Raw genomic sequence first — 22185 nt, 5'->3', positions numbered from 1 at the left:
GGGTCTCTAATAGCAACAGCCACCTTGTAAAAACAAAGCTTGACCAGCTTTTTCATGTGGTTTTTAACCTCAAGCAATTGAACGTAACTGGTTAGTATTTGGTGAGTGTCCCATGGGTGGGGCTGCTTTCCACACCCCGCCCCCTTTCCTCCTTGCCTCTAACCATTCAGCGGCCAATCTATCGTCTTCACAGAACAGGTCGTGCCTGCTACCAAATGAAAGCGAGGCTTTGAAACCTCAGGCTGGCCTGGGCCAGACACTGAGGCCCCAATCCGGCAAGCTGCTTCATAGGGGTGAGCCTCTGCGCCCATGTGGAGGTCCCCTGACTGCACTGGTGCAGGTGCAAAGGTCTGCCTAGGTGTAGCTTACAGGATCGAGGTCTTAGCTGTAAGCAGGAGGGCACCAGCAAGAGCAACATGAGCCTGATTGTAGCAAATGGCAACAACAGAAAATATTGCCACCACAGCTGGAGAGGATTTCACACAGGTGTGAGGGTGCTCGCTCACACCCTTCTGTTACCACAGCTCGGGGGAGCATGGCCCATCCTGCCAATGAAAGGGTGTGGTTCCTATAGGAGAAGCACTAAGTGTATTCTGTTGTTCTTGCATCCCCTATTGGTTCCCTCTGCAGTAGAGAGGGGACAGAGCTGCGATGTTCAGAGCTGGAGCTGTACCCGAATGCCACAGCTAGGATTTTGCTTGGGCCCCCAACTCTCTTCTTTTTCAAAAGCGCCTCAGCTTGGGGACCAATTTTGTGCCTGCAATTCATTCCAGGCCAAAAAAACCCACAACATTCAGGTGGAATTAATGTGGGGGCACACGTGCTGGCATTTAAGATGTTCACCTGCCTGATATGAGGGTATATTTCCACACACAGTTAATTACAGCTGCAAAACTTAGAGGCCACGTCTAAAAAATCAGGCCCTTAAATGTCATTTTGGAGGGAAGTTGAATATCGGTACGGCAAGGCCAAATTGTGGAGGCCTTACACAGGCAAAACTCTCATTGAAGTTTGATGGGGCTCTGCAGAGGTTTGTGCACCTGGCAGCTTTTGAAGGCCAAATAAGAATGTCAAGGTTTGGCACACCCTGGGATTAATATTATCTATTGAGATTTTACTGGGAAAACATAAAGGAGACTGCGGTTAGTTTCCAGAGCATCTGCTTGCCTTAGCGCTTACAAACTTGAGCGAAGACGGTGCTGAAGCAGTTTTACTCAGGGCTAAATCAAAAGAACGCTTCCTCTGCGGCTAAGCTTAGCAAAATCACCTTTGCAGTGTTCTCAAACAGGGCTGCTCTGTTCTGTGCTTCTCCTTTCTTCACCCAGTGTCCATAGATTCTAAAGGCACAGGCATCGATCAATTTGCGAATGGGCTTCAGAGCATAGGGGTCTCTCGTTAGTACCTCCCTGGTAACTGGCTTGACATTCCGATAGTGATGATAGATGCGGACTGATGCCAGAACTGTCAGGCAGATGACCTGAAATGAAAGGTAACCAGTTCATGTGAAAAGGCAAGTGCTTTGGAAAATGAAATTAATCAATAGACTATCACTTTAAACTGATTCATTAACATAAGAGTGGCCTTAGTGGGTCAGACCAATGGTCCATCTAGCCCAGGATCATCCTGTCTTCTGACAGTGGCCAATGCCAGATGCTTCAAAGGGAATGAACGGAACATGGCAATTATGAAGTGATCCATCCCCTGTCATCCAGTCGTCCAGTCCCAGCATCGGGAGCATGGGGTCACATCCCTGATCATCTTGGCTAATAGCCATTGACAAACCTATCCTCCATGAACTTATCTAATTCTTTTTTGAAGCTGGCCTTCATAACATCCCCTGGCAATGAGTTCTACATGTTGAATGTGCCTTGTGCGAAGTACTTCCTTTTGTTTGTTTTAAACCTGCTGCCAATTAATTGCATTGGGTGACCCCTGGTTCTTGTGTTATGTAAAGGGGTAAATAATACTTCCTCATTCACTTTCCCCATGCCATTCATGATTGTATAGACTCTCTCATATTGTCCCTTAGTCATCTCTTTTCCAAGCCTAACAGTTCCAGTGTTTTTAATCTCTCCTCATATGGAAGCTGTTTCTTACCCTTAATCATGTTTGTTGCCCTTCTCTGTATTTTTTCTGTCTTTAATCTATTTCTTTTTTGAGATGGGGAGACCAGAACTGCACAAATATTCCAGGTGTGGGCATGCCATGGATTTATATAATGGCATGATATTTCCTGTCTTCTATTTATCCCTTTCCTAGTGGTTCCGAACGTTCTGTTCGCTTTTTTGGCTGCTGCTGCACATTTAGTGGATGATTTCAGAGAAACATCAACAGTGACTCCAAGATCTCTTTCTTGAGTGGTAACAACTACTTTAGACCCCCATCATTTTGTCATAGTTGGGATTATGTTTTCCAATATGCATTCCTCTGCATTTATCAACACCAACTTTCATCTACCATTTTGTTCCCCAGTCTACCTTTTCCTTGTTCAAATCCCTCTGTAACACGCTTCTTCCATTAAAAATTTCAGTGGAAACCCACTGGGATATATCAAAAAATAAACGATGTAGGCACTGCTTTGAGACTGGCCTCCATCTGGTTATCTATAATGTATTAAGTACCTGCACTGTATTGTCTCTCTAAAGCACTAATATACCGGATAGGACTTAAACAAAACGGATCTATTACTTTCCTGTGCATTAGAGATGAACCCAAGCTACAAAATTCAGTCCCTAAGTTTGGCTCCATAGTTACAGTTTGGGCCCATCTTTAAGAGCCTGATCCTTCACCCTCATTAACAGTCGAATCAGTGTTGGAGCCATGGCAGTCGACCATGATGAATAAATAATAAACCAGCTGAAGGCTGAATGCGATCTCGCTTCTAATGTGTTTGAAAGGTCACTGTCAGTCAGTCCTGATGGAAGGGTCTAAAAAACTCTGTTACCTTAAATTTCCTTAAAGGGCTGAAGTACCGCACTTCCTCCACGACATATTGCTGGAAGAACGGGTGGGCCAGTGCATCGTTGACTGTGTAGCGCGTCTTAGGATTCACCACCAGGAGCCGGGAAATCTGCAGGAAGGCACAGTCAGACGGACGTACCCCTCTCTCCTTATTGTTACCCCATCCCAGGAGCATTCTGTCAGGTGTCCCTGCTACTGGATTCTTGTCTGTCTTTGGCTCCTCAGGCCTCGAGATTGCATAAGAAGAGCAGTGTCTAGAAATACTTGGAGCGTTATTTATTATTTGTATGACAGTATAGCCTAGAGGCCCTACCCAAGGTTGGGGTGTCATTTCTTTAAGCACTGTATAAACACAGTCCCTACCCCAAAGAGCTTACAGTCCATACACACAAGACTGATAAAGGGTGTGAGGCACAGAGACTAAGTAACTTGCCCAAGCTCACACAGGACAGAACCAGGAGTAGAACCCAGGTCTTAGGATACCCATGCTACTGCTGCATCCACCAGGCCACCCTACCCCACTAGTAAAGCCAGAGAGACATTCCCTTTTTTTCTCCCATTCCTTCCATGGCAAGTAAGCGCTCACCAGATCTTTGACTGTGTCTGACTGATCATCCCATTCCGGAGAGCTGAACTGGTAATTCCCGCTCATGATCATCCGCAGCATGAGCATCTGCTTCCGGTGCCAGAAGGGCGGGGAGCCAGCCAGCAGGGTGTACATGATCACACCACTACTCCACCTGCCAAAGGCAGAGCCGACCAGTATCAGTCCTCTGGGCACATTCATCAGTATCGCTCACGACAAGGAAGCGAAGACAGGCATACACTGCAAAATCCTGATCCAGAGCTGGGTGTCAAATGTCTCCAGGGTGCTCGGTTTATTAGACAAATAGGGCCCAGTTATAAAACTGGAGGCCAGAGCAGGGTTCGGGCCTATCCTGGGGTGTTTGAACCTCACACTCCGTCAAGCTGGGAAAGGGGAGGGTTGGCAGAACAGGCCACAACTGTGGAAAAACTTCCTCCGCTGGTAACGAGGAGGGCAGAGTTTCCTCAGGTGGGGCTCATTAGCTAAGGCACATAAGGAGGAAGCGTGGGTGGGTGAGGGGCTGCGTGCAGAAGGAGAAATAACCTATGACTTCTCCCATGTGGGAAAGACCAGGAAGTCGGAGTAGATGCTGAGGTGGAAGAGTGGAGTGGCCCTCCTCACTCACCAGAGACATTGTGCTAGCCCAGGGAAGCTGTGAGTTAGACTTTTATTCTGGACCTGTTTTGATTTCACTGCTTTAGACTGTGGGGAAGCTTTGGTGGGCCGTGAGAGAGAGGGCTATTTTGCCTTTCAGGCCTATCATGGGTTAAACTAGTGGGCCCTGTATGCCGCCCAGCCCCATCCTGGCAGGGTAGGAGTCAGCTGTCTGGACTGTACTGCAGTGTAATTCGGGAGTCTGCACCTGACAAGCCTGTGCTGTCAGGGGTGAGTGTGCTGGAGTCACTCTGTCACGGCTGGCCAGCCAGGAATGGGAGAACCTTGCACAGCAAATAGCCTTTGCACCCATGAGGCTTGTCAGGTGCCCGGTTTTATTCAGGTGACTAACGCAAGAAGAGAGCTGAGAAAGCAGCTCAGCTGTCTAGCCATTACGTGTCTGTTTACAGTTACTAATCTGCACAGGCCTGGCCTTGCGCCCATTAAAGTCAATGGCAAAGCTCCCATTTGCTTCACTGGGACCAGGATCAGGCCCTAGAAGAGCATTGTTTTCCTGTCTGACTGCTCTCTCAGGGGGCGTATAAAACCCACTTTCAGGGCTTGTTAGTGTGAAAAGGCAAAGAGCCATTTTGGGCACCCAATCGTGTACAGCTCACTATTATTAATGGCACTTACTGCTTTTCACCTACATAGCACTAAGGCCCAGATTGAATTAAGTGGCAGTTAGGTGCCCCAGTACCTTTATGGATCTGGCCCTATGTGTTATTCCCCTTCAAAACCGCCGTTAACAAAGCCTCACAACATCTGTGAGGCAAGTAAGCAGGGTTGTTATCCCCATGTTTTAGACAGTTGATGGTAAATAATACTACTTCTCTAGCACTGTGTGCTCACATAATAGGCAAAGACGAGGAAACTGTGGCAGAGAATTTGTTAGAGCTGGGATTAGAAGTCTGATCTTCCTGGCTCTCAGTCATATGTGTAGACCACTAGCCCATATACAGTGCGCTGAGCAAATGACAAGCTCTTCACTGACCCCAGCCAGTTGTGGCTGGTATTCCAGTCTCTTATCCTTGGAGACTAGTTTGTATGAGATCCTCTTGCTTTTCCCAGCATCCAAAAGCATGTGAATTTCAGAAGTAAACCCCAGCGCAAAGGGAGGAGATGTTCACTCCAGTTACTAGGAAAGTTTGTCACGACTTATGAATGTTCTACTTACATGTCAACTTCCTTTCCATACCCTGGATGGTCCTTATCCATGGAGCACTCTAATATTTCAGGCGCTAGATAGCCAGGAGTGCCACAGATTTCTGCAAGAAAGGGATGGAACTTTTCACTTTAACATCAGTGAATTTGCAGAGGTTTGTACCACCCTGTAACCAGTAAATAGCTATTCATTGAGCGGCTGCTGCTGGACAGAATGTTTCCAGTGGGTGTTATATAGTCCTTAACTATGCTTCACTGGTATCTAATGAGGGTAGTCCAATATCGAGTTATAACCTGTAATGTGGGCAAGGAGAAGAGTGACCAAGCCAAACAGCCATTTGTGCCTTTGAATAATCTCATCCCAATGAGTTATAAAATAACTAGTATCTGCAAGTAAGATTGTGACTGGGAAAGCTAGTATAGGATGGCACAGGTGTGTGTAACTAGGAGCAACTAGTAGAAATCAAGAGAAAAAATTTAGGATGAACTTCCAGAGGAGAAGCCAGTGTAATGGTCTCCCATGGGAAGTGGTGGAAGCCCCATCGGTTAAGACGTTTAAAGCAAGGCCTGACAAAGTACCGGTGTATAGGCTGAAGGAGCAAGCCTGCCCTGCCAAGGGGATAGCATAGACAATCTAGAAGGTCTTCTCCTCCTCTGACTGCTGTGATCAAATAATCTTCCCACCTTTGAGCGTCTCATCCCTATTCAACTGGCAGGAGAAGCCAAAGTCCATCAGCTTGATGTTCATGTTGTCATCCAGGAGAATGTTCTCCGGCTTCAGGTCTCTGTGGACGATGTTCATGGAATGGAGGTATTGGATCACTTGCAGCAGTGCACGCATGATCTTCCTAGAGGGGAAGATAACGGGGTGGGGGAGATAAGTCCTTCTTCTGCCAAGCAACCCATCCAAAAAGAGAACCCACACCCTCTTCTCCTTCTCTCCCCACAGACAGCCTGAGAATGGTGGAGAGACACTGAGCCCATCCTGCTTCTAGGCAATGAGATGAGCACTGTAGCTCTGAACCCTAGTGTCCAATTCAGTAGCCCAAGAGTGAGCTTTGCCAGCTGGCCCTAGGAACAGACACTGGTTGTCCTTACGTTCCATTGAAGCTGGGTGTGGACCAAAAGATGCCTGCAAGTGCAACCCCTTGCACTCCTGACAAGTTGCCAGCTGAGAGCAGCAGTTTTGGGCAACCTCAGGAACTGAAAGGTGTGAAACCTGGGCTGTGAGGAGCCCCATTTCAGACCTGGAGACCTTTTGGGGGAGCTTGGGACTAGCGGGTCCAAAGTGCCACTGTTTGTCCAGGCAGAAGTGCTGGCTGAACCACTGTGCTGTTCAAGTCTGTCTCACCATACCTGGTTTCCTTCTCACTTAAGGTGACTTTCTCTGTGAGGTAATCGAAAAGCTCTCCTCTCTTCATTCTGTGTTTAGGAAGACAAGGCATTTAAAGATGCTGGACTTGAGTCACAGCCACAATGTAAAATGGAAATAAAATCTTTGGAATCAACCACTGCATGTAAAATTCAGTGACAACCCTGGAAAAGGTCTATGGGGTTCCCAGTTTCTCTCTGTGACATCAAGCAAATCTCAGTATCTCCAACTACAAGCCTGCAAAAGTCAAGAGTCAGGGCTCACACAATCAAGAGATTTGGCTTTAAAATCATGAGATCTGTTAAACAATAAATATGGGGTTCTTTTCATTTTGCCTTCTGAACTTTGTACTCTGTGAGGTCACATTTTCAAGCTTTTCTCTAACTATGAGGAACCATACTTTAAAAAAAAAAAAAAAAAAAAAAAAAAGCTGGGAGTCTCACATAATCACTTGACTCCGGGAGTTGAAGCTTTAAGAAAAACAACAAAGATTATAAGAGTCATGATAAAATCATGAGAGTTGGTAACACTGAATTGTACTCAATTCACAAGTAAAAGGGAGTAGATTTCTCCCCCCTCCCCCAATCAATCAGCCCCATAAGCTCACTCTGAGATCTGAGAGTCAAGCTGGGTTCTCTCTGGTTCTTGCATCATGACCAGTAAATAAAGGTTTTGCAAATGAACTTAGTTAACAATTCCACTGATGCAGAACTAGGAAAGAACCCAGATCCCTCTCCTGGAATTGTTTTTGGCTTAACAGGAGGAAGCCCTTTATCTTGGTCACTAAAGAGCACAGAGATGACTCCAAACACCCACAGGCCATATATGTGGTGGATAAGAAGCTGGCAGTTCTAAATAATGTTCTTTCTCTTGCCTTTTACACCACAAACATAATATGAAGGAACCACAGGGGCACAGAAGGGTCCAAATAACCATATTTACTGAAAATACACAACATTCAAGGTGTCATTACATACGTATTCTGGTTGCTCTGGTTCTGGCAGCTTCTGGCAGAAGCTCAGGTTCTGGCAGCTTCTAAAACCTAGATCACCATGAGCACCAATAGAGGGCTTGCAAACTATTTAAAGGAATAGTCCCCTAGTCTTTTACACAACAAATAGTAGTTTTTCTGACCACTCAACACACTCAAAACTATTTATTTATTGGTTTTTCTGTGGGACTTTTCACCTAGATTCTCAGCCCCTCTGTGACAGAGTGCAGGGCGCAAACAGGTGAGCCTGCCCTCTGATCACTCTAAGAGTAATTAGTTTCCCCAGTAGGAAGCTGATGGGGGGTGGGGAGTTGTAATTACTCAATCAGTAATTGAGCCCTGGGCTGATGAGAGGTGGCCCAGAAAGGAAGGGTCGGGGAGGAGAGAAGGAGAAATAAGGCCAGCTGAGCCTAGCCAGACAGAGGCTCTGAACAGGGAGTCCTCTGTTACCTTCCAGCTCTGGTGAGAGGCCCAAGAGGCAGTTAATATTGTCAATAGGCTGTCGCGCAAGGACTATTTGATGGTGGGAACGCTAAATAAAAAGACCTGGGGAAGGCACAACCAAGGGAGTTTGTGCAATTTTTTGCAGGGAGAAGACAGGAGTGGGGCCACGCCCCATGACACCCTCACAAAACATGAATCGCGTTATTCCCACTAAACCCCAGTGAGGCTGAGAGCCTCAGATGGGGGAACTGAGGCCCAAAGCAACTAAAAAGAAACAAACTTATTTTTAGAAGTGCCCAAGACGACACAGGAAGCTGGTGGCAGATCTCCTGAGTTCCATTTTTATGGTACTGGCTAATCCCACACCTCCCATGCTGTAGCTCCATTGGAGAGGACTCTCTAAGCCGGAGCTGCGTTCCTTTGTGCCCTGACATCACAAGAGATGCTGTCCAGGCCCAGAAGTTCTTTGCCTGTTACATGCAGTGACTTCTTGCAATTGGTTAGCTTTTGGAGCTTTCCCACAGGAGACGGATGTTTTTGCTTAGACTGCCCCACTGGATGCATTCAGATCCAGGGGCTCTTCTGCTAAGGGTGGCTACGAGGCGTAAGAAGATGGGTTAATGCAGCCACCTCAGAGCAGTGACAGAAGAGCATCTCTCCAGGCTTGTTCCCGCACAAAGTTGCACTGGTTTAACCGAATTGGTGCAACATCACACCCTGAGTTAAATCAGGTCTAAGCCACAGAGCTCACACCTTTCCCACTCCCCTTGGTTACCTTCTAAAGAGCTGGCTGAAACCACAAGCCCTGACTGATCAGAAGTTGAAGCATTACACAAGACACAGATAGTTCTGGGGATGCAGATGGGGCCAAATGTATAAATAGACTCCAGGATCTATGACAGACCTTGCCAAAGGTTACAGGGAAACCTGAGCAACCCCGCTCGCTCCCACAAAGGGGAGGGCTGCCTGTGCTGACAGCTGCAGCCAGCCCTGTATTGACAGGGGAGGCTGCGGCCTTAGCAGCGAAGAGAATGTTCTTGGGCATACAGCGCTGAGTCCTGGCAGAGTCGGATACGTTGCAAAGTGCTGCTGGGTGCCTGGTGGTTTTTTGGGCCCGTGTGAAATTCCATTCACAAATGCCTTTTTGTAACGGTTACTGGAACAGAGGCCACCTGCTTGGTGTCCGCTGACGGGAGATTGACGCTCACTTCTCATTTAGCCAGCCGGCTCGGTGGGTGTACACAGGAAAGTTCCTGATAGAAGGGGATGAAGAACAGTAAAGTGGGAATGGGGACACCAGCTGAACCAGCATCATAGCCAGCAAAGCCACCTTCACTCTGAGGGCCACGTGAGGTCTCATCATGCCCTTCCGTGGATCTAACTGAGGGGAGAAAGGTAGCCAGGATTTCCTGTTTATCACCTGCCATGCTGAAGGAGTACTAGAGGGTGCCTCTATAAAAGGGATGTTCCCTCCTCTCAACCAGACTGTTGTGACCTTTAACGTGGCTGGGAGGCAAACTCAAGGGAAGTGTTCTTTGTAATTCCACCAGAATGGAGCTATCCGCTGTGATCCTACTATTGTCAGGCAGCAGGGCTCCAAGGGTACATCAGGGGAAACAGGATGCATTGCACTTGTTTCCACCTAGGCTACAGGCTTGGGACACGACTCTGGGCAAGTCTCTTACCCTCTCTATTCCCCCAGCTGTAAAGTGAGGGTGACAATATTTCCCAGTCTCACAGGGGCAGTGAGATTAGTGCATTCGGCTTGTAAAGCTCTTTGAGAGCCTCAGACAGAAGATGCTAGGGAAGAGCAAAGTGTTATCGTTGTTTCTCTCCGTCATTGACTTTAAGCATTTCACCTCTTCCCAGTTGGTCCCAGTAGCCGCTTTGGTGATTGATTTGCCTGAGGCCGAGATGGCAGGAACAGCTACATTTAAAAAAACAAACAAACAAAAAACCCCGCCTTCAACTCCTCTCTCACCTTGTGCCGCATTCCTAACCTCACACTGCTTGGCACCAGCTACTCAATAGAATTACTTTCCCTCTGCCAGCTGAAGCCAGCTGTATGTGCATGGGGGTTGAGCTCCTGAGAAACCTGCGGGGATCTACGTCGATTGCGTAGCTCTTTTATCAAGCTGGATCCAAACCAGAATCCCAGCTTGATCAGCCAGAGCTTGAGGGTGTTTGAGTCAGACCAGATCAGATGCTTGGGAGCTTTTCTGCACTGGTTGCTTGGTTCATACAGAAAAGCACACGTCACCTAGCTTATGTTATGGAAGATCACATCTCCATTGCCCAGCCAGAGCCTTCCATGGTGCTGGGGTTTAGAGGTAATGGGGGGAGAAGTAACTGCCAGCCAAACGCCCAACTCTGCCTGAGTACGAATTGGGTGCTGGGGTGGCTGGCTGCCTTCTGCTCCCTCAGAGGTCACTAGGAGCAGGAGGTGCTCAACATTCTGCAGGACCCATCCAACACCTGGCTGTATTGGGTCCTAAACAGAGCGGAGCTCGGTTAGATTGGCTGGGAGACCACCAAGGAAATCTCCCCTGGACTCACTGCCAGGAGAGGGGTCAGGCCAGGAATAGCTTAGAGTGCCAGCCTGTTTTGTCTTGCATGTGTTTAAAGCCAGCCCTGCATGTTATCAGGCTTAGGATGATCTGTTGCAAGGAGGGGGCACACTCCTTTATAGTCTCAACTTCAGTTTGGTACGGCAGCCACTAATAGGAAAATCTATAAATCCACAGGGCCAGATTTTGCTGTTGGATACATTACTGTAAACCCCATTGATGTCCATAAGGATTGAATGGGTGTAACTGAACAGAACATGCCCCCACTGATCAATCAGGCAGACAGGAGGACAAAAAAAACAACAACCCAAAAAACAGATGGTACTTACAGGTCAAACACCAAGAAGAAAAAGGTGTGGGATTCATAACTATCCTTCAGCTGAACTGCAATAAAACACGATATCAACTATCACTACAGTGCTGTAACTTACACTGGGCTCTATGTATGTGCAATCAGACACGTTCCCTGCCCCAAAGAGACTCTAATCCACTGACTCCCTAAGGATGGAAAATGTGAGCTCATCTCCGAGCTCCCCAATCCACGAAGGTGGCTGGGTGCCCTAGGCTTTCACTGAGCTCAGTGGGAGCTGAGAGTGCATGACACATTGCAGAAGTCACCCGGCACCTTGCTGGATTGGATCCTGAGCTGAGCTTGGTTTGTCTTTGGCTGGGAGACCACCAAGGAAAACCCAGTGCTTCAGAAAGCAGTGTGGGTGAATCAGAGAGGCAGCAATGTCCCAGCATGGTTAGGGACCACTGGGCTACTAGTGGCCTCCCCTTTCAGATGAGATGCAAGCCTAGTCCTGGCTAGCTGTGCTCACCCCTGGCACTAAAGGGTACATCATCACAGTAATCAAATACCTCCTGGGGAAATTACCTTCTGCCTCCCTACAGACCACAGAATTCCTGAATGGCTCTTCCTCCCCCTTCCCCAAGAAGAGTGAAAAATGAGACCAGGAGTATTGTCTTGTTGACACCAGTGCCAGCTTTGCTACCTAAAACTTCTGGCAGTAGGACTACATCTCTGCCCTCAGGGAAATGGATTCTAGCTACACCCCTTGTTCCTTCCTATAGCTTTTCTCTGGTCAGATTCTCTAATGGCACTGCACTGAAAGGGACTTCCTGGAATCATTTGAAGAGAAACTAACCAATCCCAGGAATCTGCAACGCAACCCTTCCATTTCCTAGAATACGTTCATCAGGCAGAACTGGAAACCGTGTCCTGGAGGTCACAGCCTGTACTTTTCAGAAGAGCTGAGTCATTAACAAGTGAAACACACAACACCAGAGGTGTCAGGGTGGAATTTCAGGCTCCACATATGGTACCGGAGCCTGCAAACCAAAGGTCCTGAGGAATCAAATGTGAACACAGCAGGCTCTGAAGTGAGGTGCTTGCCCTGTGTCAATTTGCAGGTTTTAGCCACCCACCAGGCTTGTAGAGCGCTGCATCCCTGCAGCTGTGCGCTGTAGCGCTTAGTGAAGACGCTACCTACAGCAACGGGGAGAGGGTCTCCCATCAGCATAGGTACTCCGCCTCCTGAAGAGGTGATAGCTACGTCAACAGGCGCAGCCCCCCCGTCGACATAGTGCTGTCTACACTGGCAGCTAGCTCAATCTAACTGTCACTCGGCAGTGTGGATTTTCCACACCCCTGAGCGACATAGTTACACCAACATAAGCTTGTAGCGTAGTGTAGACCAAGCCATACTCTTTGCCTGAAGCAGAGATCTTCATGGATCACAGACTGTGTCTGTCAACACAGTGATTTCCCCACTAAGAGCCCTGACGTCCGTGAGCTTTGGATCTGGGGCCTAACACCTCACCTAATCTGTCTTCCCCGGCTGGAGGTTCCATGGAGTGCTGGGATCTTGCTTCCAGCAGGTGCTGTGCTCTGTCCAGCAACAATGCTGACTGGGATCATTATGGGTCTGGGGGAAGCAGTGAGTGGCAGAAGGGCTCACGAGGGCCCTGCTCATCTAGGATTTGAGCCAATTCCCAGCGAGATATCACTGTCAGGCACCATCAGGTGGGCATCCACAGAAGATGCATCCTTTCCCTGACGGGATTTCGGCTCAAGGAGCCAAAGGGATTAATCAAAATCTGAAAACTCTTGTGAATACCTAGAACAGAAAATGGGGTGGAAAAAACCACTGATCAATTTTTAGAGTAGCAGCCGTGTTAGTCTGTATCCACAAAAAGAAAAGGAGGACTTGTGGCACCTTAGAGACTAACCAATTTATTTGAACATAAGCTTTCGTGAGCTACAGCTCACCTTACCTGATCACTCTCGTTACAGTGTGTATGGTAACGCCCATTGTTTCATATTCTCTGTGTGTATATAAATCTCCCCACTGTATTTTCCACTGAATGCATCTGATGAAGTGAGCTGTAGCTCACGAAAGCTTATGCTCAAATAAATTGGTTAGTCTCTAAGGTGCCACAAGTCCTCCTTTTCTTTTTGTGGTCAGTTTTTGTTACCCAGATGCCCAGTCATACTAATACTTTGACTTACTGATATTGGGATGTCCTGAGACCTGCCGAAGGATGTCTATCTCCTTGATAGTGGCTTTCCTCAGCTCCTGGACCTCCTCTGGGGACAAATTGCCAGCTGTGATGTCTATAATCTTAACCGCGTACTCTTGGCTGGTGGGTTTGTGAATGCACCGACGAACCACGCTGCTTACCCCTCTGCCAGGACCAAGACAAAGAAAAAATTGGAATAGGAGGAAAATTTCTAGCCAGTTTCACTTCTTGGTGCTCGTGCACTAGCACAGGGCTAACAGGATGGGGTAAGGGAGTTTGGGTCAATGGAAAATACAGTGAGGCTCCCACATGTTAGTTTGACTCCCCAAGCTGCTGCTGTGGACCCTATCTAGTATCTGCAGCTATAGTCTGCAAATAGAATCCTAGAAATATAGGGCTGGGAGGGACCTTAAGAAGTCATCCAGTCCAGCTCCCTGTGCTGAGGCAGGACCAAGTAAACCTAGACTGTCCCTGACAGGTGTTTGTCCAACCTGCTCTCAAAAACCTCCAGTGATGCTGATTCAACAATCTCCCTTGGAAGCCTAGTCCAGAGTTTAACTACCCTTGGAGTTAGAAAGTTTTTCCTACTATCTACCCTAAATCTCCCTTGCTGCAGATTAAGCTCATTACTACTTCTCTTGCCTTCACTGGATATGGAGCACAATTGATCACCATCCTCCATATGATACTCCTTAACTTATCTGAAGACTATTAGTGGTCTTCTTTTCTCGAGACTAAACATGTCTGGGATTTTTTTTTTAACCTTTCCTCATAGATCAGGTTTTTCTAAACCTTTTACCATTTTTGTTGCTCTCCTCTGAACTCTCTCCAATTTGTTCACATCTTTCCTAAAGTGTGGCGCCCAGAATTGGACATAGTACTCCAGGTGAGGCCTCACCATTTCTGAGTAGAGTAGGACAATGACCTCCTGTGCATTACATACAAGACTTCTGCTGATACCCCCCTGGAATATATAACCCTTTTTCACAACTGCATCATATTGTTGACTCGTATTCTAGATGTGATCCACTGTAACCCCCAGATCCTTTTCAGCAGTACTACCACCTAGCCAGTGATTCCCCATTTTTGTAGTTGTGAATTTGATTTTTTTTTTCCTTCCTAAGTGAAGTATTTTGTACTTGTCATTATTGAATTCATCATATTGAATGCAGACTACTTCTCCAATTTGTTGAGGTCCTTTTGAATCCTGTCCTCCGGAGTGTTTGCCACCCCTCCCAACTTGGTGTAATTTGCAAACTTTATAAGCCTACTTTCCACTCTATTATCCAAGTCATTAATGAAAATATTGACTAGCATCTCATCCAGGACTGACCCCTGTGGGATCTCACTACATATGCCATCCCAGTTGGATGGCAAACTATTGATAACTACTCTTTGAGTACGGTCTTTCAATCAGTTGTGCACACACCTTATAGTAAATTCATCTAGACCACACTTCCTTAGTTTATGAAAATGTCATGGGGGACTGTGTAAAAAGCATTACTGAAATCAAGATATATCATAGTTACTGCTTCTTTCCTACTCACTAGGCCAGTTACTCTGTCAAAGAAGGAAATTAGGTTGTTTTGGCATGATCTGTTCTTGAACAGCTAGCATGGATTTGTCCTTAACCCTATTATCCTCTAGAGTCTAGATGCTTACAGATGGATTCTTTCCAGGTGTCAAAGCTAGGCTGACGAGTATATAATTACCCAGATTCTCTTAGTACCTATCTTTCAAATGGGCAACAACATTTGCCCTTCTCCAGTACTCTGGGACCTCACCCATCCTCCAGGAGTTCTCAAAGACAACAGCTAATAGTTCCAAGGTTCCTTCAACTAGTTCCTTAAGTACCCTAGGATGAATTTCATCAGGACCTGCCAACTTGAATAGATCTAACTTGTCTAAATATTCTTTAACCTGGTGTTTCCCTACTTTGGCTTGTATTCCTTCCCTGTGGTTGTTAATATTAATTATGTTGAGTATCTGATCGCCATTAACCTTTTTGGTGAAAATTAAAGCAAAATAGGCATTAAACCTCAGCCTTCTTGATGTCATCAGTTATTCGCTCCCCTTCCCCATTAAATAGAGGACCTACACTTTCCTTCATCTTTCGCCAAATGTATTTAAAAAACCATTTCTTACACCTAGTAAGGAACATAAAAGGCAGTATCTCATTCTGTGCCTTGGCCTTTCTGATTTTGTCTTTTGACTTTACCTGCCCAGAATTTCCTTCGGGTCATAATTCTGATAAAATTCCTTGGCCGAATGCCAGTCTGGTAGCTGCTCCTCCTTGGTCATGTTTGGATCCTCACTGCGCCCACTCTAAAGCCTTGCTTCAAGGTAACAAGTAGCTAAAACAAGAAAAAAGCAACTAAATAGTACCATGGCTGTCTTTGTTTCCTCTAACCAGGCCTTTAGTCTTAATGACTAAAAATGGACCTGCACCTCTGTATTATTGGCTTTCCAATTGTCTCTTTTATTCTGAGTCCTGATGTCTGATAGATCTTAGAACTAGAAACAGAGGCCCAGACCTTCAAAGGCACTGAGATTCCTAACTGCCACTGAAATAAATGGGAGTTAGGAGCCTGCATGCCTCTGAGGGTCTGGTCCAGAATGCAAACAAAATTGTATTCATCACTGTCCCAGGACCAGGTGCGTTCATTCGCCATATGTGCGCGCACCAGTGATGATGAGGTGGCATGCTGCAGTGCTCATGGGAGTTGGCCTTGTATCTGCTTCCTTCTAAAGTCAGGGTGGGCAATAGAAAGGGACGAAATGAAAGGGAGCATTTCACTGATGGGGAATGTTCTATTCTGTGCAGGATTCAAATCCCATTGAAGTTATGGAAACATGCCACTGACTTCAGTGAACCAAAGTGTCTCACAAGTTTGGGCCCCCCATCCTGCTGGTAGAAACTATCAGTCCTGCCCTCAAGCAGCACCAGTTAGGCCCACCCTCAGAACATGCACCACCTGGAGAAGGGGAGCTTAAGAAGGTGAAACTGGCCACAGAGGACGGGGGGAAGCTTGCCCAGGTGTAGGAATGTTGCCAGCAAGCTCCAGTAGCAAGGGAAGCCCTGCCTGAGGCAGTAGCCAGCCTTTCCTCCCACTCTGGTTGGGGGACACTATGAGCCTGATGTGAGCAAGGGACCCTGTAAATCTGCTTCCTGCCTGTGACAAGACCTAGGAGTCCCCTGCAGGGACTACAGACAAGTGAACTGTAGCTGGACTCTTAAAAGACCCCAAGCGTGAGCAGAACTCCTTCCAGAAACAGTGAGATTGGCCAGGGGTGGGAGCTTCCATAGGGGACCCAGGAGCAAGAGACCCAACAAGACTATAGTTGAGCCCAGGTTGAGGGTCAGCTACTCTAAGGTCTCTCAAGTTGGGGCCACCAAACTTTGAGGTACCCCAAATCACTTTTGAAATCTTGTCCCTTTCCTGACTGTCCTGGCCCTATAGCATCCCCCATAGTAGAGGCTGTAGTGAGCACAGGGATATTTCTACTGAGGATACTGGGCATCCAGAGATGCTGTAGCTCCCTGGCTCGCTATCTCACAGACAGAGGAACGCAGGCTCTGTTGCCACACAGGGTCTACTTAACCCCTCGGCTGGAGTGAGCAATCATTGACTCCAGTTGCTGGGTGTACTCCAGGCCCTTTTAAAATTCCTTCAGTCCTGCAGGAAGACTTCCAGTGAATAACACTGGATTCTTGCTGGGATGGCAGGGGCAGAGTATTCCTTCTTGTACTAAAGCAAGGACTTTAAAGGGCAAGCACCAGGACCCCCAGTATAGCTGCAGTTCAGCAAAGTATCTGCTGGAGTCCCATTTACTCCAGCGTGCTCAAGTGCCTTGCTGAATAGGGATAGTTGGCTGAACCAGGACCCCAAACCTGGGGAGGAATGAAGGTAACTATTTTAATTTTACAGCTATGGGGGGCAGGAAGCTGAGACAGAGAGGTTAAGTAGTATGCCCAGGTGCACACAGTGAGCTGGCAGCAGAAGAGTTTCTGGCTCCCAGGCCTGTGCTCAAACCACTGCTGCTCTCATTATCAACAACAGCCAAGGTTTTCAAAAGCCACTGGTACCCCACTTGAGATGTGATTAAAGGGCCCTGATTTTCAGAGAGTGGGTGATTGGTGCTCTTTGAAAACCAGGCCTTTTGGAATGTCTCACCCTGGGCAACCCAAATCAATAGAAGCTTGAGAAATCTTTGGCTTACGTGTCAGGCTCCTTTAGCAATAGACTATAGCACATCAACAAGACTGGCCAATGGCTATTTCTGAGCCCCCTCTCTCCCCCCAGTGAGACATTGTGAGCTTTTTAAATAAAGCATTAAGCGTCACAAAACTGTCTGAAGTGTTTGGATTTTTAAAAATCCATTAAAAACTAAATAAAAATGACTCTCAGCGAAAGAAAAAAACCCACTCAAATACAGTTTTAGGTCTGGATGACATCTGAGCTGCTGCTTCTGCCAGGAGGATATTCTGCTGATCGACATAACTAAAGTTTATACTAAATAGAGACAGTGAGAGCTGGACTTCTCCCACAAGCCTCCGTTTTTTATGAAGCACTGAGCTTGCAGCAGATCAGTTTCATAAGGTCAGGGTTTGGATAACGCGCTCTGTGTTTCTAAGACTCCCCGTAGCGTCACTGTGGAATACAGCAGTTTTGAAATCAAGTTTCCAAGAGTCCATTCAGCACCGGTACACTTAGGGCCTGATCCTAGTGGGAGTTAAGGGTGCTCCGAATCTCCCTGGAGACATTCAGTGCTTAACAGAAAAGAGTTTTTAGGTTCTTTTTGTGTGTGTACATGTGGGGAGAGGGGTTGAAGTTGCTGCTCCTATTGAAGTCAGTGGCTAGGAATGCTGACATCCCTTATTACAAGGGATGTCCCTTACGTTTTCCTCTCTGTACAACACTGGTAGTTGCTGAATGCTGCAAAAAAGCAGCAAGAAATACCCCTGGTGAATGTAGCTGAGGGCTGCTTATTAATTAATAATGATAATATCAGGAGGAGGGGCAGTGTGGGTGTAACACTGACAGACCCCGGTCGTTGGCTGGCGGGATTGAGCCTGGGACCTCTGGAGATAAATGCATGAGCCTCTACTGCATGAGCTAAAAGCCATACGGCTGTTAGCTAAGGTGGTAGCAGACTCATCAATCTCTCAGTGGTTTCTGTGCCACTCCATGGGACAAAGCACTGCACCAGGAGGTGTGTGGGTTACACATGGTGCTAAGAAAACAGTCCCTTATTTTTTAAACATGTTTGCAGCCACGGGAGCGTAGTGTTGTCAAGGAAGTAGGGTCAGGCCCTAACTTTCATAGATGGCCTCATTTGTTGGATATCCCAGTTTAGACACCTCTAGGGACAGGGTCCCATGAGGAACTGAACTCCCACAGTGCTCCTTGCTGAGCCTGGCCTTCCTGAAATTCTCCAGCTATTGTGTGCGTGTTCAGCACCACTGCAAAAAACAGGCTTCTAACATAAGCCATTTAGCATTAGAGGTTACCTCTGTAAACATGCCTGAAAGCTTTGGAGGGGCTATTCACCAAGTTTCTTTCATGGCCAGTTGCAGTTGGCCAGAAGGTCCCACTGTAGCAATTTTGCCTCCATGTTGTCTTTTTGTTTGTCCTACCAGTAACATGATGATTCTGCTACAATACCTACAGGTGCGCTTTCCTTTCTCTGCAGTGCATTCACATCATGTCCTCAAATGGTGTCTGTCTTGGCCTGGTTCTAAGAAACGAAAAGCTCTTCTTGAAGGTCTTCAGCCTGTATGTCTTGACCTATGCTCCATTCCGAGTCACTTAATATCAATCTAGCTTATTTATATCAGTGCTAAATAAGGAAGAGCATCCAACCCTTAACTAACACAAACAAATTTCAATTAATTAACTTGTGGCCACTGAATTTATAAAGAGCAGCCTACACTCTATAAGCTCTTTCAGGTGCTGTATATAACATAGAAGTTAGAAAGTGCACAAGTATTATATAAACCAATAGCTAAGGCAAGCCAGAGGGGATATTTTAAATAAGGGGGAGGATCAGACAGAGAAAAGAGAACACCAACACACCTCTGACAAAGTGTCCTCAAGAGGGCTTGTGGATTTGGCTTGTTTTTAAGGGGGAAACTGAGGCACGTATACAGGGGGAGTGAGTCCTACACCCATAGCAAAAACCCATAGCTGTCTACTGAGCTCAGCTGCAAGGGTGGCAAGGCAGGTGGTGTCAGGGCACCTACACCCACCCCAAGGCCTCTCATATAGTCAAGTCTTGTCCCACCACATGAGATGCTGAGGGCCCTCTACTGCCACACCAGGCTGAAGTGCTCAACACCTCGCAGGCTGGGGTCCTACGGGCTTTTCAAATCTTAAGGGCCTGATTGGAGGTCTTTAGGGGGGGCTGAGAATGCTCCATACCTCCTGGGAGACGCTCAGCACCTTGCAAGATCAGACCTTTAAGGTCTCTTTTTTTGTCTAGTTTGTGGGGAAAAGACCTAGATGTGGAGTTCGCTTCAGTGGGAGGGCTCCCATAGACTTCAATGGATGCAGGAGACTCCAGCCTAACAGAGCTTGCTTAAAATCCACTGGACTCCTTTACAGGCAGCTGCTGTAAAGACCTAACAATAGTGGGACAGTCCAGTAGTAGTATTGATCCTGTAAAAGGAGTTGTCTTTACCAGGGTAATATTACTCTTTAGTTAGAGAAGGAAAATCCATTGTCTCAGTATGGATAAACAAACATCTGCACCAAGTCTGCAATTCATATTATCCCCATATCATGTATTTTGAAACTTTGATAGCCTGAAATAACTGATTGGCTACTCATGGTTTAATATATACACACAAACTTACTGACCCTCTGAGCCACATACGATAATTGTCATAACCTCGAGAGCTGGGCATGCCTGCAGCGGGGCTTGGGGCTTCTGCCCCACGGGAGGTGCCTGCCAAGGCTTGGGGCCCCAGCTGGTGTGCTCCCTAGGGCTGAAGCCCCAAGCCACACCACTCTGCTGCAGGGCAGAAACCCCAAACTCCCCATCCCTGGCAATCTGTTGGACAGAGAAGCTGTGGGGGGGAAATGGACATAGTGGGCTCCAGGAGCCGTACTTTAACCATAAAAGAGCCGCATGTGACTCGCAAGCCATGGGTTGGCCACCCCATATTAAACCCTAAAGAATATAGCGGATACAGGAATAGCATCTCTCTGAACCAGTCTTTCTACTCTTGATGCACCCTTTGTCCCTTTACCAAGTATGTTAATATAAAGCTCAATACTGCAAGATAATGGGCCGAATTCTACTTTGACACCAGTGCAGTAAATGGAGTCATTCCAGTTACACTGCTTCAATATTGTAATGACAGCAGAATTTGACACAATCCATTCCAAAGGCCTGATTAGACAATATACTTTTGTTTCAGATATCTTGCTGGTTTTAGCATTCACTAGTGGATTTGAGAGAGGCTTTCAACTTCAGCAAGATTACATAATTACTTCTATGGTACCAAAAGGACCCACCATGGCACAGGCACATAAGAAAATAAGGCTCTCTGCCTTACAACTGAGAATGATTTATGGTGATCACTTGTAAGGTGCTATATAAAACATCACGACATATCAATGGTTTGTAGTTCTAACCTGTTGCTTCATACACTTCCCCCCACTCTCCTTTGTAGATGTACTCCTACTGCTCGTTTCCTTTCAAGAAAGCTGTTGCTAGACACAGCAGGTCCCTACTTACCATTACCTCTTTGCAGATTCTGCCTTCTACTTTCAGCCCAAATTTTCCTGGAGCAGCAATTAGGGATCAAATTACTAACACAAATATCAAAATGAACTCGAACAATAAGGGTCTAAAAGACAGACCACTTTGAATTCCACAATAACAACCCAGCCATCAGGACGGCTGCTAACTCATTCCAGGTCAGTGTCCGTGTGAGGGCTGCAAAGCCAAAAATAAGTTGCAGTGCTACTTGGAAGCAATGCCAGAGCCTCAGACATGAACGTACAGCGCCACAAGATTTGTTTAACTGCTGGTTTGGAGCGGAAGGGCGGGGAAAGCAACATGAATGACCCTATTCTGAAGTGATCAGAAACCATTCAAACAGGCAGCAGGGCTTTCCTGGCTCTCCTACAGGTTACTGAATGGTAATAGCAGGCGGGGTAGTTTCTCGTAAGCGATCAGTATTTTTTTCCCCTCAGCATTTGGAGCCAATTCACAACTGTTCTTAGGTAAGATTTTATGGAATTCAGGCAGGGAGCATAGAAAGGACTTGTAATCCCAGCATGTATGATTCTGAAGCGCAGCCAGAGGAGTGGAAGGTAATTAAGCTAAAGCTAATTTGGTAAGAGTAGTAACAAGGTAGAAGCCCCATCTTCAACATGTTTGTCCTTCATGCTCGCTTCCCTCTCTGAACATTTATGCTAATGTATATACTCAATAATGTTGAAAGGGTTCTTTAACCAGCTTGTACTCCTGTTCTCCACTCCTGAAATGGGTTACGTGCCAGCTTTGCCTCTCCCTGTTCTTGTCTCATATCTTTGAGCAGATGTACTGCAGCAAGTTCCTTGCAAGGGGGATGCTAGGCACACTTTTTAAACTACCGCAGCTATTCTTGCCATGGCTCCCATGGCAACAGCCACACCGGAGTCTTATGAAACCTCTACAGAAGTAGGTTTGAGGCTAAAATGTGAAGTTGTCATGGGGAGGGAACAGCAAATCTCCACTTTAGTTCAAGAGGAAGTGCTCAGCCTTCAAAGCCACCTTTAAAGATACATAGTGGTAAAGAGTCTTACCCAGGCCATTATGTAAACTGTTGCACTATTCTCTTGACCTTATGAAAAACTTTCCCCATCTACATGTATCCTTGCACTTTAGTCCAGCTCTTATTTCAAGAAACAGTATCCACCATTAATTCCAT

At 46.7% G+C, this 22185-nt stretch overlaps 1 protein-coding gene across 2 annotated transcripts; it reads right to left on the bottom strand.

Moving 5' to 3' along the window:
* Positions 1-1221: 1221 nt before the first annotated feature.
* PHKG1 (phosphorylase kinase catalytic subunit gamma 1) lies at positions 1222-15563 on the bottom strand. 2 transcript variants are annotated; one of them, XM_074974463.1, is made up of 9 exons: positions 15481-15563; positions 13252-13427; positions 11069-11123; positions 6722-6787; positions 6050-6213; positions 5379-5469; positions 3548-3701; positions 2945-3070; positions 1222-1477 (listed from the first exon to the last, which is right to left on the bottom strand). In XM_074974463.1, the coding sequence occupies exons 1-9, from the start codon at positions 15561-15563 to the stop codon at positions 1226-1228; spliced, it is 1167 nt and encodes a 388-aa protein (XP_074830564.1). In that variant the 3' UTR covers positions 1222-1225. The 2 variants fall into 2 exon arrangements, with proteins under 2 accessions (XP_074830564.1, XP_074830565.1); XM_074974464.1 differs by having other exon boundaries at positions 11069-11118; positions 13274-13427.
* Positions 15564-22185: the final 6622 nt, after the last annotated feature.

Source organism: Natator depressus, chromosome 17, assembly GCF_965152275.1.
Source record: "Natator depressus isolate rNatDep1 chromosome 17, rNatDep2.hap1, whole genome shotgun sequence".
Lineage (NCBI taxonomy): Eukaryota > Metazoa > Chordata > Testudines > Cheloniidae > Natator > Natator depressus.
Note: the sequence above shows the minus strand (reverse complement) of the source record. Positions and strands in the feature narration are given on the sequence as shown.

What these genes read in the sequence shown, in the direction of transcription:
- PHKG1 (XM_074974463.1), bottom strand. Translation starts at nt 15,563, where the DNA reads ATGACCAAGGAGGAGCAGCTACCAGACTGGCATTCGGCCAAGGAATTT. An exon ending in CCGAAGGAAATTCTGGGCAG is followed by an intron (nt 13,428 to 15,480) that starts GTAAAGTCAAAA and finishes TGGTCCTGGCAG; the next exon opens with AGGGGTAAGCAGCGTGGTTC. An exon ending in TTAAGTGAGAAGGAAACCAG is followed by an intron (nt 6,214 to 6,721) that starts GTATGGTGAGAC and finishes CTTCCCCTCTAG; the next exon opens with GAAGATCATGCGTGCACTGC.